General features: G+C 35.4%; 1 protein-coding gene across 1 annotated transcript in view; it reads right to left on the bottom strand.

Moving 5' to 3' along the window:
* NKAIN2 (sodium/potassium transporting ATPase interacting 2) overlaps nt 1-21,346 on the bottom strand; it is a 579,783-nt gene that overhangs the window by 244,949 nt on the left and 313,488 nt on the right. The window contains exon 3 of the mRNA XM_074862421.1: nt 21,181-21,261. Within this exon, the coding sequence (XP_074718522.1) occupies nt 21,181-21,261 (81 nt within the window). The remainder of the gene's footprint in view (nt 1-21,180; nt 21,262-21,346) is intronic.

Raw genomic sequence — 21,346 nt, 5'->3', positions numbered from 1 at the left:
ATTTTCTGAGTTCTGCCTTCACTAGTTCTTTTTTTAACATTTCAATGAAATTATTTTAAAAAACCCAGATTTCTCCTAAACCAGCCTACAGTATGTATGAGCACTTCGCATGCTGTAAGTCATTAGAGACAAAACCTGGAAAAGGGACTGGTGAAGGGAAGGTATCTCAATGTTCAGGGGAAGCTATATCAATATTCCCAGTAATCATTTCACATCCAGGCTGAATGCTTTCTATCACTCTGGCGTATCAATCCTTCATCTTCTCCACTACATCACATATCAACGGGTTCATTGGATGTGGCTACATTTACTTAGTCTGTAATCCTAGGTTGTTGAAGGAAGAACTGCATAAACTACATTTTAAAAGGGAAATAAAAGATAACTATGCAAATCCCCCCTCCCCTCAACTCTTTCAATATTGAGATCAGGTACAGCAATAACCTGTATAATGACTACAAAGACAAATGATATTCAAGTATGACTGAGCATGCCTCAATCTGTTGGCATCAATTCACTGGACATTATCTTGCAATGGTGCTTCAAAGTAAATATAATTGTGCTCCAAGCATGGCTTTTTTAATAATAATGCATTCAATTTCTATCAGGGAAATGTATGAAAAGCAGTATTTCCATCTTGGGTAGCTAGAAGTCTGTCACAGATAGAGGACACAGCTCTAGCATAAAGCTCACAATTTAAAATCATCTGTATGATACCATCTGGTAGTAGAAATATCCAGTATAAGTTGGGTAGTGGGTTTTTTTTTTCCTGGTGCTCCACTGCAGCCTTCTGCCTGGGCATTAGGACATGACTAGGGATAGTACATGACAGAATAGGAAAAATGAAGTAAAATATAAAATGCCCATAAGCTAACATTTTCCACAAGACTTTTGATTAAATTCTGTGTTTAAACATCAAGAAACCAGAAAACAATTTCACTTTACTCTTTCCATGTGGTCCTTTAAATCTCATATTGTTTGGATTCAATGTTAGAATAGGTTATTTGCCTTGTTATTTTATGTAGACTGAAGAAATTTCAAGCAACAGCATTTTTTAATTTGACATATCTGGAAGAAGGGAGTTAAACCAGCTTGTAATCATCAAATTGATTTCTCATTTTAACCATGCTGTACTTACTACATTATTTTCACTAAGGTAAGAAACAAATCTGAATGCTCTCAACAGTGTTTTTAAATGCTTATAGATTTCAGGAGGAAATGCAAAATGCTCTTTCAGTTGTCTTTCTTGAAAATTCAGCATGTCTTTTCAAGGACTGGTTTTAATGAAACTTAAGTGCTTAAAGAAATTACAGGAATCCACTAAAAGTACAAGTGTTTCACTTGCAATATTACACCCTTTGCATTTATTAGGATATATGTTTATTAAGATTTTATGGTGTTGTAATGCTGATCACTGCAAATGTTTTATCTGGGTTAGAACATTAAGTTGGCTAAAATTGCCTACCTTTCCCAAGAACACAATACATGTTACTAACTCAATTCAGATTTAACTGAACAGAAGTTCACAAATTAGTGTAAACTAATGGAAAAAAACCAATTAAACGTGTTCACAGCACAGTAGCTGCAGTAGAATGATATAATTTTTTAAAAAAATGGTTTCTGGTTAACTTCATGTGGCTGTTGTTCCTGTATTAGCTTTTCCCACAGAAAAAGTATGGATATTACTGTTGATCCAACAAGGCTTTGAATTGTTTAGTGTGCATGCAGAATCTCTCACTCCTTTAGTGAAGTTTCACTGTGCTAATCCCCTTGGAATGCAGCATTTATCACCTACCAAACGAGTGTAAAATATTTCAGTCCAAGAGGATTATCACCGCTGTCTTCCTCTCTGCTCTAGCGGAGCAGAAGAGAGGAAGGGAAGGTAGGCAGGGTGATTCACCAGCTACAAAAGCAAAAACAAGTAATTACAAGAAAATTCCTAAATAATTTTGCCCAGTTGTCTTTTCCCTCAGGTTTTTATTGTGGATTTTTTTTTTTTTTCATTACTGTTTTTAAGAGGGCAATATTTGCAAGCAACAAATCAAAACATGTCATATTTCCTGAAAACAAAAAAGCAGGGGAACCATAGTCAAAGCTACAGCCCTGACACTGTAAGTGTAAAACATGCTGGAGAAAAATATTCTTTACTCCAAGAAGCTGTGATAGTCATTCACCTCCCATGTAACCATTCCAGCATCCCTGTTCCTTCTTGAACAATTTTATTCATTATTTTAGAGACAAATGAACAGAACTGAACACAGTAGTTAACACTGGGATTCACCATGTTTTTTGACAGTAGTATGATATTCCTTGCCTGGTAATCTACTCCTTTCCAAGCAGGTCTTAACATTGTTTTTTCAGTGTTGAGCTGATGTTTTCAGAGAACTACTCACATGATAGATCTTTTTCCTTTGCTCCCTCCCACCTGATTGCTGGCAGAGCATGGGAAACTGAAAAGTCCTTAACTTAGAATACGTGCTACTTAGCAACAACTAAAACATCAGCGTGTTATCAACATTATTCTCCCACTGAATCCAAAGCACAGCTACTAGAAAGAAAATTAACTCTATCCCAGCTGAAACCAGGACAGGAGCGAAGATCCTAGCACAAATCCTGCTAGGATTGATTGGCCAGTTCTTCCCTTGTGAAAATTATCTCTTTGTTTTCTATCTTTTTTTTTTTTTTTTCCTATATTCTTATGGATTCTCAAGTAATACTTTAGTATAAGAAAAGAAGAAAAAGGGAAATTAGCAGCATTTTACTAACAGAATGTGATAGCAAAATCCCTGGCTTTCTATCCAATTACATTTGCACCACTGGAAATGGCATTGCTCTCAGTATATTGCTCTTTCCCACAGAAAGCCCTCAGGTCTCCTGGAGGGGTAGCTGTAGGTAAAGGCCACATTGGACTGAAAAATAACAATTTTTCTGATAGAATTCCCTTTACTGATAGTCCTGATTCTTATTCTTAAGTGTTTTTAATTCTAATTCTTAAGTGTTTGTGATTGCTAAAGGTCCCATCATATTTTTGTTAAAGTAGAAATGTTGTTGGCCTCTATGTAAGGTAGATGACCAGGAGGATTTAATCACATTCTGCATATCTAAATTTTTCTTTTTTGGATAGGATATCCCTCTTCTTCTCTGATCTAAAAACTGTTGCTCATACCTCCACCTTCAGTTACTGCTATGACTCAGTTATGAATGATGTGATTCCTCTATGTATTGTTTACAAATTTATTTTGGATACTTTGAAATGTGAAGTGATGCCTAAATACAAATGAGATTTTTATAAAAAAAAGTCAGCTGTACTTCATTTCATGCCATAGGAATTACTGTTAAAGTTTCTTTACTCAAAGTGGTTTCCCATAGTTTTTTGTCAGGGACAATCACCTTTTCTATGGCAAAATATGACAGCTTAAATTATGACAAACAGAAACTTTCAGTGCATCAGTGTTCATTTAAATGCATTGTAGTTAATCTTCATGATTTAAGCCAGAATATTTGTTTTAGGAACCTAGAATATTGTACAAATGTTTAGCCCGCATAATCCCCAAAGTAAATCTGATTTAAGGGGTATATGAATAACCTTTAAGCAATTGTCAGTGAAATTCTAAAAGAAACTTCTTCAGGTTATCATCCTCCTTTTCCCTATTTCCTCCAGGCCACAAAAAATGAAACATAGATGTAAGAATTTATTTAAACTGGCGGACTGCATCATGACCAGTTTTTATCTTTAATTAAGTGGGTGAGTATACTGTTTCCAGAAAAATATTGTTCATATGACTTCTATAACATCAAACCCAAGGATAACTAGTAAAAGAAGGTACAGTTACAACTGCGTTTAGTTAATACAGAACAGATTGATCTATTCTCCAGGTCTGTTTTCCAGATCTGTTCACACACAACCCAGACGAAAGAAATCATTACAATGAATCTGCCACACACTTCCTAGCAATATTTTTTCAGACTGCTGTGAATGAGTGAGAAAAACTGAAGAAAATATCATTTTAAAAAATGTAGATATGCAGGTTTCAGGAACCCTGAAATTCTTTAGGTTTTTTATCAGTGATTTTTCAGAATAGTACTTTTCTTTCAAATGATACAGAAAGAAGAAGTAAAAGTGGCTAATCTTGCTTTTGATTTTCCTTATCTTTCAGATTACTCTCACCAGCATCTTAAAGAAAGCAAATGCCTTGTAGCTTGGAAACTCAATAAACCAAATAGACTCATCTAATCCAATTATACTCATCAAATCAGTAGAAAGAAAAATATCTTTCGACCAAACTGACTGTCAGTCATTAGGTGATAAAGTGAACAGTTTCTAATAAAATATTTTTTTTTTACCATAAACTTCCACAAATAATTTGAATATGCAAATATAATAACCATAGTTATCACGAGAGTTAGCAGAAGAAAGGTTAAATGTATTGATGACTAGTTGTCTTGTTAGCAATAGGCTGTAATTTCACTGAGGAAGGGAACAATTCATACATAAGAAAACTGAATGGGACCCATTTCTACAAGCAAGACTTCAAGTAATTCCCCAAAGAGAACAGGACTACACATTTTGAACCATCAAAATAAGGTGTCTCTACTAGTACTACGATGCACTTGAGGAATACTGAGTTTAACCTCACTGTGGTGCTGTCCTTTTCATCCAGGCAGCTGCAATCATCTTTGTTTTACAGTGGCAAGAACTGAGAGCAGAAGTTGAGGCAGAAGTTCTGATTTACAGGAAATCTGTGTCAGAGCTGAAAGATGGACTCAAATCTCCCAAGGTTCAGTCAAGTGATTTGAACTACAAAGTCATGTTCCTTTTCTGCAGTTAAATTAACTGTCTCATTCAGTGAGCAGATGATATTTAATAGATTAATAAATGTTTACTTCTTCATGCACAGATTCAGATCCCCTAACATTTGCACATCTTTTATATTCCAAGTTCACTGAAATATGAAAGCCAAAGAACAAAACAGAATTCATACCAACACTCATATGTTTATCTGTGTTTTGTAATGATAAATACCTGTACGTCTTTTTATTAAATCTCATTTAACAACATTTTGGTGAAGGTGGAAATTATCTATGTATGCTTTACATGGTGTCAGTTTAGACACCGAATGCTTGCATGATGCATGCTCCATAACATGATTTCCATATCAATGAAACTAAAATCTTCTCTTCTATTATGGAATTGTTTTTGATGTGCAGAATTCTCAAGACATCATCATGCTTTTAGGGGATAAGACTTGACACTTTGAGAAGCCCTTGAAGAGTCTGTGTCAGTTACTGGCCTCATTTTAGTCAGTGGAAGAAAAAAAAAAATGCATTGACTTCAATAGGGACACAATTTCACCTGAAGTTTCTGCCTTAAAAAAGAAAAAAAAATCAAAAAACCCAGCAATAACCAAAAAATGAAGGGGCAGCCACAGAGAATCAGAAAGACAGATTTTTTTTTTACAGCTTTAGAATAGTGGGTCCGTATTTGATCTTGAGGTTCTGTAACAAAATTGCTAATTCATCAATCCCTGTGTTCTTATGAAATTGTAAGATGAAAAAGATACTTATATGAGCTTTCCAGAGTAGTTCATACTAAAATAACTTTCCTTCTTCAGCTATGACAGATGAGTTGGCTGTGACAGTTTTGGGAGATGGAGCAGTAGATAGGTCATACTTGTCCTTATTCTGGCTTCTGACACTGGGCTGTGTGATGTCACTTACAAGCAAACTAAGGAAGTGCATAATGGATGTAAATCACCATGCATCAGTTGCCCATCTGGTTTAAAACTTGTTCATAAAAAGTATTTGTCAGTGTTTGGCTGTTAAGCTGAGAAAGGGTTTGAAGTGGAAGGTGGGTATCCACTCCAGATTCAACTCAATTAATATTTTCATGAATGATTTGGGTGATAGAATTGAACGCTGTTTATACATGCAGAAGAAAGATAGCAAACACTGCAGAGGGCAGGACTGCAATCCAAATGATCTCAGCAAATTGAAAAGATGACCCAAGAACAACAAGGTGAATTAAATAAAGAGCAAAGTACTTCCTGTAGGCAGGAGAAATCAGACAGATTGAAAGTAAGTAACATTTGGCAAGGTAGCAAAATATGGCAAAGAGAACTGCAGAAGATTGTTGTAGTGGCTCAGAAATGAGAATCAACACTGTAGCACTGCGCAAAACCCAGAAAATCTGATTCATTAAAGCTTTAATGGCAGCTTTATACATAAAATAGTAAAGTGTGCTTTACTTGGTGCTGGTGAGGTATCAGTTGGAATATTCTTTTTCTTACTTGTTTTAGATAATTTATGGTAAAAAACTGACAGTATATAGGAAGAATCTATAGGAGAACAATAAAAATAAGAGACCTAGAAAATGTGAGCAGTAAGGAAACACGAAAGAAATATATCTACTTTGCCTAGAGAAGAGAGAAAAAAAAGAAGAATCAGCACGATAAATGTCTTTCAACATGTAGATGGTATAATACAGAGAATGTTTGTCCTGCCTGTTCAGGAAAGGTCAAAGATATCCAGTAAAATCATTTTGGTCGGATACTAGGAAAAACTTCCTGCATGCAAAACCAGGCTACTTAGTAATGATACGTAATCCATTTTATTAGTTTGTAAAGAATCACTTAGCTAACCAAGTGTTAAAGACAGATTGAATATTATTATTCATTTCTATGTGCAAGAAATATTATAAGGATATCTCTTCCATATGCTTCTATAATCCTACTATAGGTAATTTAACATAACCTAAGTAGAGGAGCAAAAGAAACAGGTCATTCTGGACTCATGGGGATATCTTTCTAAATACATCAGCAACATATGAATACATAATTTGCTTATCTTTTTCTTTTTCATTCTAATGATAAAGTAAATCATCATCTCAAAGGACTTTATACTTAACATAGTGCCACATGACTTTCTATGTATAAAATACATAAGTTTCCTATTTCTAGTTCAATATTTAATTATAAAAAAGTAAAATATTTATTTGCTCAAGGAATTACATATTCAACAGTTTGTCTTTTTCCCCGTTTTACCTTATCTAACATGTACCATGAAGCCCATCACAAAGAAAATACTACAGAAAACAAACAGCCATTAATAAAAATATACCCTTAAATTTTTAAGTAGGCTGAATATATATCCCTTGTTCAGTATTGGAAATCTTCAGATCAGATATTTTGCTTTGAATTTTTCATGTAGTCTTTCAATTTTTCTTGTTATGAGTGTCTTCTATGATATCAGTCAATATAGAGTCACAGATTCTTGACATTTCTCTTTGCTTTGAAGCATGCACATACTTCATTTGCCTTTTTAAGGATCTCAGTTTTTGAAATTCAACCATTCCATGCTCTGAACTGAAAAGCCAAATGCTTATGTGTTGGTATGACTTTTTTTATAAGGTTTTCAAAACTGACTCCCGTTGTTTCATGGACATGGTAGGCAGGTTTTCAATTTATTTCATGTGCAGCATCACTGGCTTACTCTGAAACAAAATGATAATCAATGAAGAAGGAGAATCAAATAAACTATGCAACTCCAACTGAAAACATGAAGCAGTTTTTCAGTATGTTTATAGATAAAAACCTCTACCATTTCCATTCTTTCTCCTTTTCTTGAAGGCAAATCAATAAAGACAGGATTTTCAAAAAAGCATAAGGAAATTTTTGCTAGAACTCAAACACCATTTTCAAAATTACTAACGGACTAAACGCTCAAATTACAACTTAAATGCAATTTAGGCTCCATGGCATCAGATTTTTAAATATATTTGGAGCTTGGTGTTAAAGGAAGGCAACCCATTGTGCTTAACTACCATGAATTCAATGGGTGATAAGCACTTAGGGTTGGATTCAGCTCATTTAACTTTAGCTGTCTAGAAGTCAGGTATCTACTCTGAGCTATGTTGGCAGTCTAGGCAGAGGAGCAGGGATCTCCGGTGTGTTTCAGCCCATCACCACCTGCATCAGGCAGGTGTCTAGGAAAACAGGGGAAGTGTAAAAACAAGGAGTGAGAGACTGAAGAATTACACATGGGAAGGGGCATGTCACATGGGCATGGGAGGGTAGCAGCACACAGTGGTATGTTGGGCTGAGAAGGAACCAAAGACACATCATCAGCCTCTGGATTCACAGTGGCTTGCTGGTTTCCTTGAGTCTATGTTTGCGTGCCTATAACCCACCATCTTAAATAAATAGCAGATTATTTGAATATTATTTGAAAGTAATTTTTAAAGTTTGGGTTATCAAAGACCTAAGCTATATGTGAAATAACATATGCAATTATGCTTGTAATATTTTGCACTGCCTCTGTATGAGATATGGAAATACTTAATACTTACCAACTTTGAAAGCATGCTTCTTTATGATAGGAAACAATGGAGTACTGTCTTACACAGTACACAATGATATCAGTGTAAAAAAAAAATTATATTACTTTTTATATATTCTTTTTTAACGGACACATTTTTGTGCTTGTGAAAAACAACTGAAAGCACTGTCTAAAGCTAAACAGAATGGGTACAGGAATCAAACAAATTTCCCATGTAAACTCTCTCGGTAAACTTCAGTCTTCAGTGACTTTTCATATAGAGGCAACTCTCCTCTGCAGAATCTATCATTAATGCTACATACTGTGACACAGACAAACATCTTTTAATGATAAGTTAAAAATTGCTACACTCATTTTCACTTTGAGACCTGAATCAGGATAAGTAATATTATCTCCTGGGGATGCTTTGCCAGAAATGTAACATCAAAATTAAGTCTCCGTAGTCTGTTAGAAGTTCCTGCTTTTACTACGCGGAGATAGACATTTCTTGAAAGAATCCCAATTACTTCAGATTTGTACTTTACACTATTTCCAAGTGTGAAAACCCAAGAGTCTGGCAATTATCATTATATTCTCATTCCTGTAGCAGGTTGTATATGCTAATGAAGAGAAAAAAACTAATTACATAGTATCATAGTCTGTTGTTACTAAGCACTCCTGTAACCTCTTCTTCCAAACAGCTGTCTGAGCTCATAACTTTTTCCTTTATTAAAAATTAAAACTACAGAATTTGGGAAGGGAAACACAACAGTCAGAAGTTGTAGTTTTAGGAAACATCTCATGCTTTGAACCCCATCATTGTTTGTCAAACATGAAAAATGCACAGTTAGAAGCTCGAAAGCTTTCTGATTCTACACAAATTATGCTATATTGCATATCCTTGTGCTGAGTTGAAACTATTTATGTGATTGAAATACTTTAAACTATTCACAAAGGCACTGATAGTATTTGGCAAGTAGGATAGGAACTATTCAAGACAGAATAACTAAAAGAAGATGGAATATTTTTGCACAATGTAGACAAGGGCACCCATAACACAAGAAAACATCTGATGAAACCAAAAAAAGTAAAATAAGAGCAAAGAATAGCATTTGTATTTTTTGTAGAATTCATGCCTATAAGAATAAAGAAATAAAAAAATATTGAAGAAAAAGAATCAGACACAGAACACCATAAATGTGCTGTCCAGTGAAATGGAAACCAATAATCTAATATAAGTATGTATGTATATGTTTGTTTCTCAATAAAAGTGAATAGTTAGTTCCCTAGGCTTCAGGAGAAGCTTTTTCAATGGAGGAATTTCTTCCAGTACTGCCCAAGCTGTATTTCTTACATGGCCATTCGAACACCTAAGATTAACTGTAGTCGGGTGGATATTAATGCTCATGGATAACCTTTGCACAACCCACAGTATGAATTTTTACATTATTCTTATGTGAATACTTGTGCAGATAGTTTTTATACTGTATATTATCCAGATTATATCTGCAATATATTTAACAATGTTTCATTAAAATTTATATTATGATGTAATACGCAACATGCAAAAGAAGAATCTCACCTACATAAACATAATATTGAATATTCTAATGAAGAAAAACAGGTTTTAAAAATTTCCTTAAGTCAAACTTTAAGATAAAGAAATATGTCCCAACTGCTTAACTTCTCTACCTAATGCAAATCAATCCCCATCATTGCTGCTGCAGGACAGATGTCTTGTCCTCGGGTTTTAGGAACATCTGTGGGAACACTACGAATCAGGTGCATGTGGTTACCATGAGCAGTGAAGTACAGAATTACAAATTTAATGTATTCTGTAAGAGGCAGCTAAAGAGAAATACCTAAATGAAACCGCACTCCAATACAGTGTTTCCCCATAATTCCAAAGCAAAATAAAACTTGCCAGTTTAGCCAAAACCAGCTAGAATACACTTGGATGTGCCAAGCATCAGAGGAATGGGCCAATGATGAGCAAAGCCAAGATTAAAAAAAGTATTCAGCTTTAATAAACTGATGGAGGAAAAGAGAGGAGTGACAAATATAAAATTGCCAAGAAAAGAGAAAAAGGAAGACAGAGATTGCTTCGTGCAATTAATTGGAAGTCATAGTCGGGACCCTTCTATATATAAAGAGAGCCCTTCAGTTTTAAGATATGGTGAATGCATGACAAATTTAACAACTTACTTTCTTCATCTGAGTAGTGAGAAACATATGTCTCGATTACCTGTAGAGGTGAAACTATTTTTCTCACATAGTTTTGAGCACTCTGATCTTACTTTCCTTCTACATTGTAAATAGCAGTTTTTCTATAAAAGGGTTCATTGGCAGTTTAAAGATACCGGTGAGATACTCAGACACAGCACGTTACTGATCACCTCATTATTACTGAATTAGCCAACTATTGTAGGGTGGAAGAAAAGTAGCCCAAGCTACACTGTGGCTTGCTGAAGAACAGACTTTTAGAATGAAACCCACAATAAACCACACTTTTGTTCAATTTGTAAGGTTATTTAATCAATCAAATCCTACCCTCAAAACACAAAATCCAATTTCTACTCAAATAGGTGTTTGTGGTAGTCTGATAAGTGGGATATAATGCCATAGTATAGCAGTCTACTCCTGAATAGATAGGATGCCCCTTAAAATTAATGTCATTGAAATAGCAGCAGCAAGTTTTGAAAACATCAACATTAGAGTGAACTCTTACCCTGGGGATAAATTCACAAAGGTAATCATTGAATTTAATGGGATATTAGAAAAGAAGACCAAATATTTTTCATAGCTAGTCCTTCATTCTGAGCATATGGAATCAACAAAACAAGCTGAGAGTGTGTTGTCAACTGCAGTGTGACAGCACTGAAGTCAATGAGGTTTTGCCAGAGAATAATTTTTCTGGTTTATTATGTGCAATTAATAAAAATTCATCATCAAATCCTACAGAGTTATCAAAGTTGACATTAGTTTATTCACTTATCCATATACCACATATTGCTGCCTTTCAGTAGCAGTTTTGGAAACATTTCTTTCATCGGATTGAGAATGAAAGAAAATGACAAGAAAAAAATTACTAATATTTAAGATTAATTATCTAGTTTTGAGGTAGCAGTTTTACAGGAGGAAAAATTAATTTATTTTGTATCCTGAATAGTTACATTGCACCATGTTTCTGGAAATATCTGTTTAAATGTTTAAAGAGATTTAGCTAGTGAGTGTAAATTCTCTTGGGGTGCAGAAAGCATAGCATGGCTCTATGACTAGGACAGACATTCACTTTGAAATATTTGTGACAGTTTGAACATATTACTGCCTCCTTAGCTTTTATTAGTGTCTTCTCTAGGAGCTCCTCACCTGCTTCAGTGCAAAGTTGGGTGTATGTGTAAGAACGTATTTTATATGGCTGCTAGGAGTGGCTTAAGATGCAAGTGTATTTTAGCCCAGAGATAGATCATGAATGTTCAAGTGCTTCAGTGCTTGGGCAGGGCCATGGGAGTGGGACGCTCCAGCAGAAGGGCAACTGCAAATACGGAGTGTTACAAAATGATGAACCACTATAAGAGATGATCAGCCACCGCAGCCATTTTCAGTGCATGGCCTTATGGTCTGTGAGCTCGCTGCTACCACGGCAGTGGTGAGAAAATAGCACGGTAAAAATGACACTGCACTGCTTGTTGGCTGCATTCAAACTGTTCTATGGGATGGGGACAATATTAAACAGGATCTAAAAAGGAGAGTGCTTCACAGCTCATGTTGCTTTCCCAGGTTCAGTAAATGCTTATTCATATGTGAAAAGATGCTGAAGGCAATACAGAATTTTTATTTCCTACTGGATTAACACTGGCATAATTTTCAGTGACATAAGGATCCAAATGGTTACCTTTGGAAATTCCAAGTAATACAAAGCTCCTCAGAAACTGTATGAGCTTAGTGTTGCCTTGAAAATTCTGGTAGACCTCTGGTTCACATGGGGCACATGTGATAGATTATAATTAGAAGGTGAATTATTTATTTATATGTAGAGGAAAAGTAAATGTGAAGAAAGTATATTCTAGCCATTGTATCTACATTTAGAACAACAGATTGTTAAGGACTATCTTAAAGTATTGCATTGGTATTCAAAAAGAATAAATAATGAAATGAAAGCTGACATGAGAGAGTGAAATTTAACTTGGTTTTAAAAAGCAGAACATGTTTTTGTATGTTTTCATACTTCCACAAAAGATGAGCAGGTGCTCTGGCAGACTCCCCAGCTTTCAACTATGGTAAATAACCCTTCAGCCCTTGTCCATAGCTGATTCCAGAGCCTGATTTATATACCCATAGGAAAGGTCCTGTCTATGAGAGGCATAGACAACTCCCCAGAAGAGCTGTCATAGCAAACATGCATTCTGTAGCTGTGATCTTCTGAGCATCTGCTTCATTGGAAATAAATTTATCTTTTGATTTTTCATTTTAAGCAAAATCAACAGGTTTTCCCCCAGTGCCTTAACAATTGGTGAAATGATAGCAATTGTGTGCTGTAGCATTCAGAAGTGTTTTCCTTACAGAGGGGGACCAGGAAATGCTGCCCAATCAAAAGTAGGGCTTTGTGTCACTTGCATATCCATCCTCATAGGGATGAGAAACATGGGGAAAACTTGATGAAAACAGTTGAGAAAATCCAGACTTCATGAAGAATATACCTTCAAAGGTATAACACTAGTTTGCATTTATATTGCAGTCTCCTATTTGTTGGTTCCTACTTCTTATTCTGTTTCATCACATACTAAGACTATGCACCATTTAGGACAGGCTCTATTTATACTATGTGCGTCTAGGGCTCATAGTATAATGACACCCTGATATCAAACTGGGGCCACTAGATGGTACTGCAATATAATTAATAAATATTAAAAAGTAATCTCATAAATATATATTTGTTTTTTTCTGCAATGTCTTGGCTGTAGCATCTGAAAGACTTGCAGAAATATCCATGGCACTGCCTTTAGATATATACTAAAACCTCCATGTAACTAGAATATATACAGTTGTAAGGCATATGCTAAAATATGTGCTTACTGATCTTAACAGTATAACTAAGGTACTTAATATATATGTACACACATAGATGATATTTATATAATATATACACACATATGTAAATTATTATATGGAAATATCATCTGATCACTTACTCATTTTCATGTGTTCCTGTATTCAGTGCATAACTATTAGATTATGGGAAAAGTGTGAATATATAACTCAATATACAGATGTATGTTTGTTCATGAACCCAACATAAAATATATCCCAGAATTTTAAAAGATAAACTTTGTACAATAAGCAAAATCTATACAACCATATTTCATATTTTTCTATACTTTGAATGATTTCCTATCACAATTTGCTTCACCATTAAAGAGATGAAAAATTCCACTTTTATCTAAATGTTTTCCACCATATGCTACGTCTACAGTATAAACAGTTTAAATTTTGTAATCAGTTATCTTCTAGCTGGTAGAGATCCTGAGGTTTAAAAATTGCTGCAAAACTAAATTATCTGAAACTATAAGCATGCTTAATAGTATCTACCCATGAAACTACCCTCGGAATAACCTAACACTGCTGGTTGCCAGAACTATTTTCAATTTTCATCTGTTAGATATATGATCAAGCATGTCAAATCTGCCCTGAGTAATAGAAGTGAAAAAATAAAGTCATTTACTTAAAACATTCTGATAGCTATTTATCTGAAAACCCTGGTCACATTTACTGCTCAAAGGCATTTACCTACAAAGTTAACCAGATGCTTTGAGTTGAAAACTAATTTAATTTCTCTGTTATCTTAACAGGACATCTGTTAAAACAACATCCAAGGAAGGTAATATGTTCAAAATTAAACATCCTGCAGGTTGTTTTATTAGAGTATGTGCAACATTGACATTTAACTGTTAACGACCACCGCCTTACAAAAATAATTAGTCAATGTGGAATCAAAGCAGTATAATGATCATACTAATGGACACCAAATAGTGTAGAATGAATGTGTAATTGGTGTAAGTTCAATCTTGTCACCAAGTTCATTGCTTTGTTACAGCTGAGTTACACTGAAGATGAATGAACCATTTCTTTTGTTTCTTTCTTTCATCAGCTTCATCTAGGTATCATACTGTCCCTTTAAAATCAGAGTATATTGGCTGCATAAAGTGTTCAGTACTCATAGCCAGCATGTTTTTTAAGCACCATGAGTGACAAGCTATGCAAATCATATCCTGAAGTAATTTGCATTATTGCAGTTAATTTGCATATGAATATAAACTGCATTTCAGAGCAACTAGGTATCAATCCAAGCAGTGGTATGTGAAAGTCAGACTCATAGGTGGATGTGTGCTTGCCAATGTTGGGATATTCAAGTAGAAAAATACTACAAGGTGTCTATTTCTGGTTAGTCCTTATAACTTTGGTGGATAAGATGGTGGGGACAAATAAGAATGGTAGGAGACATTGGCTCCATAGTTCCTCCCACCCTTTCCATCCACCAGCAATACAGGGCTGATGTTAAATGGTCTGTTGGCAGAAAGTGCTACAGCCATTGCTGCCTCTTCCTCTTCCCATTAGTGTCATCCAATGGAAAAGGAAAAGAGAAGGGATGGACTGCACTTCAGCCACTAAAAGTCAGCCGTATCTGGCTAATGCTGGACTAACATCTCAGGTCAACAAGGGAAAGGTGGATTTATCGGTGGTGAAATGTTGTTAATGCATGACCGTCAGCTGTGGGTGGATTTCTAAACTATTCATTTCCTCCTTAAGATCTTTTGCATCAGATGCCCTGTTATAGTCCAGGTTGGCTGCTGAGCCTGGCTGAAGGCAGGAGAATGGACTAGTCATATTCTGAAGTCCCTTCTGGCCATACTTTACTATGAACCATGACTATGAGTATGAATATACTCATTTTAATCACAGTGTACATTGGCAGTTACATGAATTCTTTTATTTGTCTTTATTACTCTGTTTTCATGATATGGAAAACAGTCAAACCTGCAGTTCAGCTACAGAATGGCTAATACTTGCAGATAATAAAACAGCAGCAACTGTCTCCCTAAACCTTCATTTCTCCAGTAGTTTCTCTGCACTCCCAGAGCTGTCTCTCTCCCCAGAGGTATTCCCCAGCAATGTCATTATACTGACTTCCTCCTGCTCCCTATCAGTTACTGGGAGCCTTCACCAAGTTTTGGTTAACCTTTCTGACTCATACTTACCTCAGCAGGAAAGGGGAAGAGTTACACATTTTCAGCATTTATTTAACTGCAAGGTTTATATGCATTGTTTTCCGTATTTCCCTAAATACAGTATCAGACAACTGATATAAATTGAATTGTCTTTGAACTAAAGGATTCTAATTCTTTTTGAACGTTTTATTACTTCTTCCAGATAACAAGGATAACCTTCATCTTTCTGCATATTACTTAAGATACTATATAGCTTTACATATATGTGAAGACCCTTCATTTTTCTTCCATAGTAAAGCATGTAGAATTGTGAAAAGTGAACTTATTATTTATTACATGATAATTAGCTTTTTTCTTGTGAGGTGCAACAAACTGTGTGCAGTTGGAAATAGGAATTCAATTACAGAAAGGACAAAAAGAAAGCTGAATTACTCAACTTCAGTCAAAAGCCTAGAGGGGCTTAGAAAAGGTGTTAGAAAAGTGGAACATGACTCTTCTCAGAGGTACACAGTGAAAGGACAAGAGGCAATGTCACAGATTTCAGCAATGGAAATTTCGACTGCATATCAGGAGAAAATTTTTCATGATGAGAATAGTTAAGAACTAGAGAGGTTGTGAAATTTCCATCCTTGAAGACTTTTAAAAGTTGACTGGTTAAAACTCAGAGCAACCTGATCTAACTTTGAAGCTGGTGCTGCTCTAAGCAGGAGACTGGATTAAGTGACCTTGAGAGGTTTCTTCCAACATGAATTAGTCTGTCATTTTATGGGTCTAAGTTATCTGTTATTTGCAGATATTTGAGGCGGGTAGGAGAAAATGTGTTCTGAAACATCTGGTTTCCCTTAAAACTTCTGGCAGAAAACAATCTGACTACATATTTTTCTTTAGTTTACATTTTAAAAGATACAATACATTTAGTTATTTGTATCATATTTAATAATTTCAACTTTAAATAAGTGTATTTTTTTTAATCTTTCCTATTATTTCATGTTCCCCCTGTTGCAGCTCAGGACAATACAGGAAAGGAAGTAACCTCATTTGAATGCAAATATCAACTTTCTTTTTAAAGAAAAGTAGCTTGCAACTCAGATCTGTAGAATGAGTGCTAAAATCAGGAGGAACTGCACTTGAACTGCACATGGTGAGCTATGTACCCACTATCGCCACGGCGCTTAGGGTTCTTAGTTGCCAAGGTTCTGTACATAAGCTTTCATAGTATTATTCTACATGTTTTCAGAGCAGAGTTGAAGTACAGGATTTACCTGTATGAAGTATGGCAATTAGTCACATGTTGGCCAACAAGGAGAAAACAAAATATGCAATGCCCATAAATGGTAAGAAAAGCACAATTTTTTTTTTCCTTGTCCCTTTATTAAGATGTTCCAACTGCTGCAATACATAGAGTAAGACCCAGTAAGGCAGCCTCACCCAATTCCCAAGCCTGATTCATCTCTAAAATAGGCCATGCTGTACAGAGATTAAGGATTGTGAAAAAGAAACAAAATACAGCTGTGACTGTATAATTAAAAGCTATATAAGAATGAATGTACAGAGAGCACTACATTATGCTTATACAAGCAACCTTAATTCTGTCATTTCTTGATACTGGAGTGTTTGACTTACAAACACCTAATTTTTGTGTCAAAAGACATGTAAGTACAACCTTATGATTTAATATACTAAATATAACCTTTGGAGGAAGATGTCAAGAATGCCACACAAATAGAAACTACGTCAATTTTGACAGTTAAAACGAGTTTTTTAAAAGTGTATTGTTGGTCATGTTCCCGTAGTACTGTAGGGACTACAGCAATGCAATACCAGAGCTCAGCCAGGTGGCAGTGAGAGGAGAGCTCTTTCATCTCATCACACAAGTAGGGTTGCATGTAAGGAGAACCAAAAATACTATCACAAGGGTGGGATCATGCGCAGCAAGGACTGATTTGGACCCTGGACCCCAGCTGGTCCCCCTTGTCCAGCACCCCAAGTCCAGCCTCCAACTTGACTTCCAGTGACTGACAGAGGGAGCATCTCTACACTCCCACCCTTGTGATGGGACCAGTGCAACCTCAGACATACATTTTTTGCAGCAAAAAAATGTCTACTCATTTTTAAACTAAGAGTAGAAGTTTGATAGTTTTTATTCAACTTCCATTCTGTTTGTGGGATCCTTAGACATCAATAGGGGAAGCTTTTAAATGCCTTGAAGCAAAAGTGCTGTTTCTTCATTACATGAGCATTTGCAGCACTCTTTCTACTGAGGGTATTTATTCAGAGGTTGCAGCTGAATCCCATAGAAGTAAATGGGAGTTTTCTCTGAAGAAGAAAGTAAAAAATGCTAAACAGACTGTTAACTTTTGTTGGGGTTTTGGGGCTTTTTTTTTGTCCTGAGAGAGTTGAATCTAGTTCCTTGTGTCCTTTGAAATATTACATTTTCTCGGAGATGCTTTCTATTATGTTTTCCTTTTTGCTTCACTAGTGTACTTCAGATGTGCCTCATTCAAGACAAGAGATTATGATTTTCACGTGCTACATTTGCTTAGCCACAGGCCAAAATAAATATTACCATTCCTGAAACCTTAAAGTCCTTCTTATACTGAATATGGCACTCACCAGCAAGCAGAACAACACACAGACTAATTAAATATTATTAAATAGTAATACTGAAAAGTAAGTCTGAGAAGTGGGTTTTCTAGGCATTCATTCACAGATCCACATAACAATCAAGGTTAAGAATAAGTGATTGTATTTCCTCTTTGTTACAAAGCCATAAATATTCCACCTTGCTGTGAAAGTTTCAGCAAAGACAACAGTGCCTCAAGGATGGAAAATACTTAGTGTGATGCCATTTTCCACAATATATATATGATTGTAATGGTGTGTAATGCAAACAGATTTGCATGGCTGTTCACTAATAATCCTTGAGCATCCTCAGTCTCTTTGGAGATGATAACCTCATTGTTCTAAATATTTTTGAGTCTTTGCAGGCCTGTTTCAGTGTAATAAGGAGAAGCTGTAAAACTGTCATGACCTCCACCCCATAACTAAAATAAAAAAGGATGGAGCTAGAAAGCCTTTTGTAAGAAGGTATATTAACAATTGAAATATGTCCTCTCCATTGTATCAGCAGGTGATGATGGAAAAAGTGATGTACATACACATAGAATAAAAGCTGTTCTCAAAACTTTTTTAAAAAAGGCTTTATTTTATTTGGTAGAAAGCTATAAATTATACATATAAAAATAAACTATACCCAGCTGAACTATTATTAGGCAGTAATTTTAACCTATCCATTCCTAAAGCCATGCTGTGTAGGATCCTCTCTCATGGTTTACAACCTCAGAGGTATCCCTTTGGTACTTACCTAAAGGTTATTTTTTATTCTCTATTTAGAACAGATTTAGACCCAGAGCTTTTTTCAAGGTTCTACGTGCTATTCCAAACACAAAAAAATACACAGGAGTATCATTACAGATTTGAAGTTGCAGTTATTCCCAGATGAAAATATAAATAATAAAGGAGATTCAGTGCAAGACATATGAATGTGACTGAGAGATATAAAACTTAAAATGATCCTTTGTGTAGGATACCTACATCTGTAAAACAGTTGGAGCTTCTGAATGATCTAGAACAAGAGGATAAGTTTTATCCATCCAAACACTTGGGTATCTTTCCATTAGACATACATTTCTAGGCCCTAGATCTTGCAGAAGATTTGATCATGTGGGGAAGTTTTGATGTACGATTTGCAGCTGAAGGGGAGAGGAGAGTGATGTCTCATGTGTGAATTAGACATTTTGTAGCTAATGAGTCAATCTGTACCTATTTCTTATATCAATTTTCCAGGAACTTTTCCTTTTCTCCCTCTCTTTACCAATACTGTTGGTCTAAAAACCACCTGAAGTGGAAGGAATATACTCTACTGGGTGTTTCAAGGCAGATCATATCACTGGAACAAATAATACCTCTAAAGACCAAATAAAAATTGTGACTGCACCCAAATATAAGCCTGAACCATATGGTTAGTTGGGAAGCACTCTAGATGACACAGCCTTAGTGTTCAGAAAAAAAATCAGTTCCAGGCTTACATACTCAGTTTGTCCCATCTTTATTCCAACTAGCACTAGTGTTTGTAAGCTGGATTTATACCCATTAAAACACTGTGCTGAAACAGCTGCTTCTCCTTTCTCCCTACCTTCCTACCTCCTTTCACTTCCCCAGGCATGATAAACATCCCAACATTTACAAGTTTAGGAATGCAGGTGGCTGAAATAAGCAGGTGGAAAGAAGGTGGATCAGGTTGAGTGTAATTGTAACAACAGTTGCCAGGTTTGTTATATACATTAGTTAATTTAGCAATACAGAAAGAACTTTAACCAAATAAAAGATAATATATGCAAGTTACTTTATTTACTATGTTTTTGCCAAGCTTTTTAATCAGATTTGGCCTCTCTGAAGGTATAAGACCCAGGAAATGTTTTACCTGTACAAAATTACTTTACACCCTCAGGAAATGAAATTCTGATCCTTTTGAAGTCAGCATCTTTTGAAGAAACAGAATACATGGGGATGAAATCTCCCAGTCTCTAGAATTTTTTTATACTTTGGGGGTGATTTGAGGGAAAATACAGGTAGGGAAGTATCTTTACCTCATTTATTCTTCCTATAATTGTGTTTAACTTTCTGCATCATAACATATCAGTAACTCACAAAGGCTCAGAGAATTACCTCTTTAATTTACAGTTGGGCTAAAGTCCCTTCAGTCAGGAACAGCAATTAAATATCTAAGTCAAGAAGAGAATGTGATCTCTTTCACACTTGGGATTCTCCTTGATGGTCAGTTCACACCACTGTGAGCACAACTCAGCATGAACAGTAATATTTAGACTTAGTTGAAGCTTATTACTTTAACAAAATAATTTGTTACCACTGCTAACCTTTTATCCCACAAATTGCCAGCCTTCTGGGAATGCCTTAGAATGTAGGAGTTTTGGTTTGAGATGTTGGTTTGAGCACATTACCAACTGCTAGTTTATGTGTTATGACTTACAGTGTCAATAAAACCCTATAAAGATGTCATTCTTAGGAAAATATATTTTTCCTATGGATTTTGACTGTGTATAAGTGTGCAATCATAACATTCCTACCAGAAACACCAAGTTAAAAACCACTGCTGTAGCCAAAATGGCAATCTTTTCTGGCACCCCAGTTTACATTTTATTTTAATTAAAGACAACTTATTTTACAATTATTATGCTGTGGTATAAGACCCCTGAAAGGAATCCAGTTAAGTAACAGCAAGCTAAATGGTAAAAAAATATTTGTTTACTCTTGAGATAGTAATCTTTTGTATTCATGAAATCACTAATTAATGTCTCTCATAGAGGTGAAATTTGCACTGCAGAATTACTGAGGGGGCAAAAGGAGGTAATTTTCTTTTACCATTACTGTTGTGGGCATCAGAAGGTATATGCTCATTACTGTCTAGATTACAAGTTTCTAACATACCCAGAATACTCCAAATTTCCATCATAATACCCTCATTCTAATAACATTATGAGGATGACTAAAACAGAACACAGCCTTTCAACTGGGGTATGTTAACAAAGTGCTGATGACTTAAACGTAGCCAATGGTAAATTACCTTTGAAAGGTCTCCAGCCTCCAAATAGAAGCAGATAACAAACACGTTCCATGTAACCCAAAGGACCAGCCAGACGGCATACTGCAGGGAGGAAGAGAGAAACAGCACATTAATAATTTCACTATCAATTGAGTTAAACTCAGTTCATTAGACTATTAGTTCAATC

This window comes from Strix uralensis, chromosome 3, assembly GCF_047716275.1.
Source record: "Strix uralensis isolate ZFMK-TIS-50842 chromosome 3, bStrUra1, whole genome shotgun sequence".
NCBI classification, from domain to species: Eukaryota; Metazoa; Chordata; class Aves; order Strigiformes; family Strigidae; genus Strix; species Strix uralensis.
The sequence above is the reverse complement of the archived record's forward strand: the minus strand, read 5'-3'. Positions and strand labels throughout refer to the sequence as shown.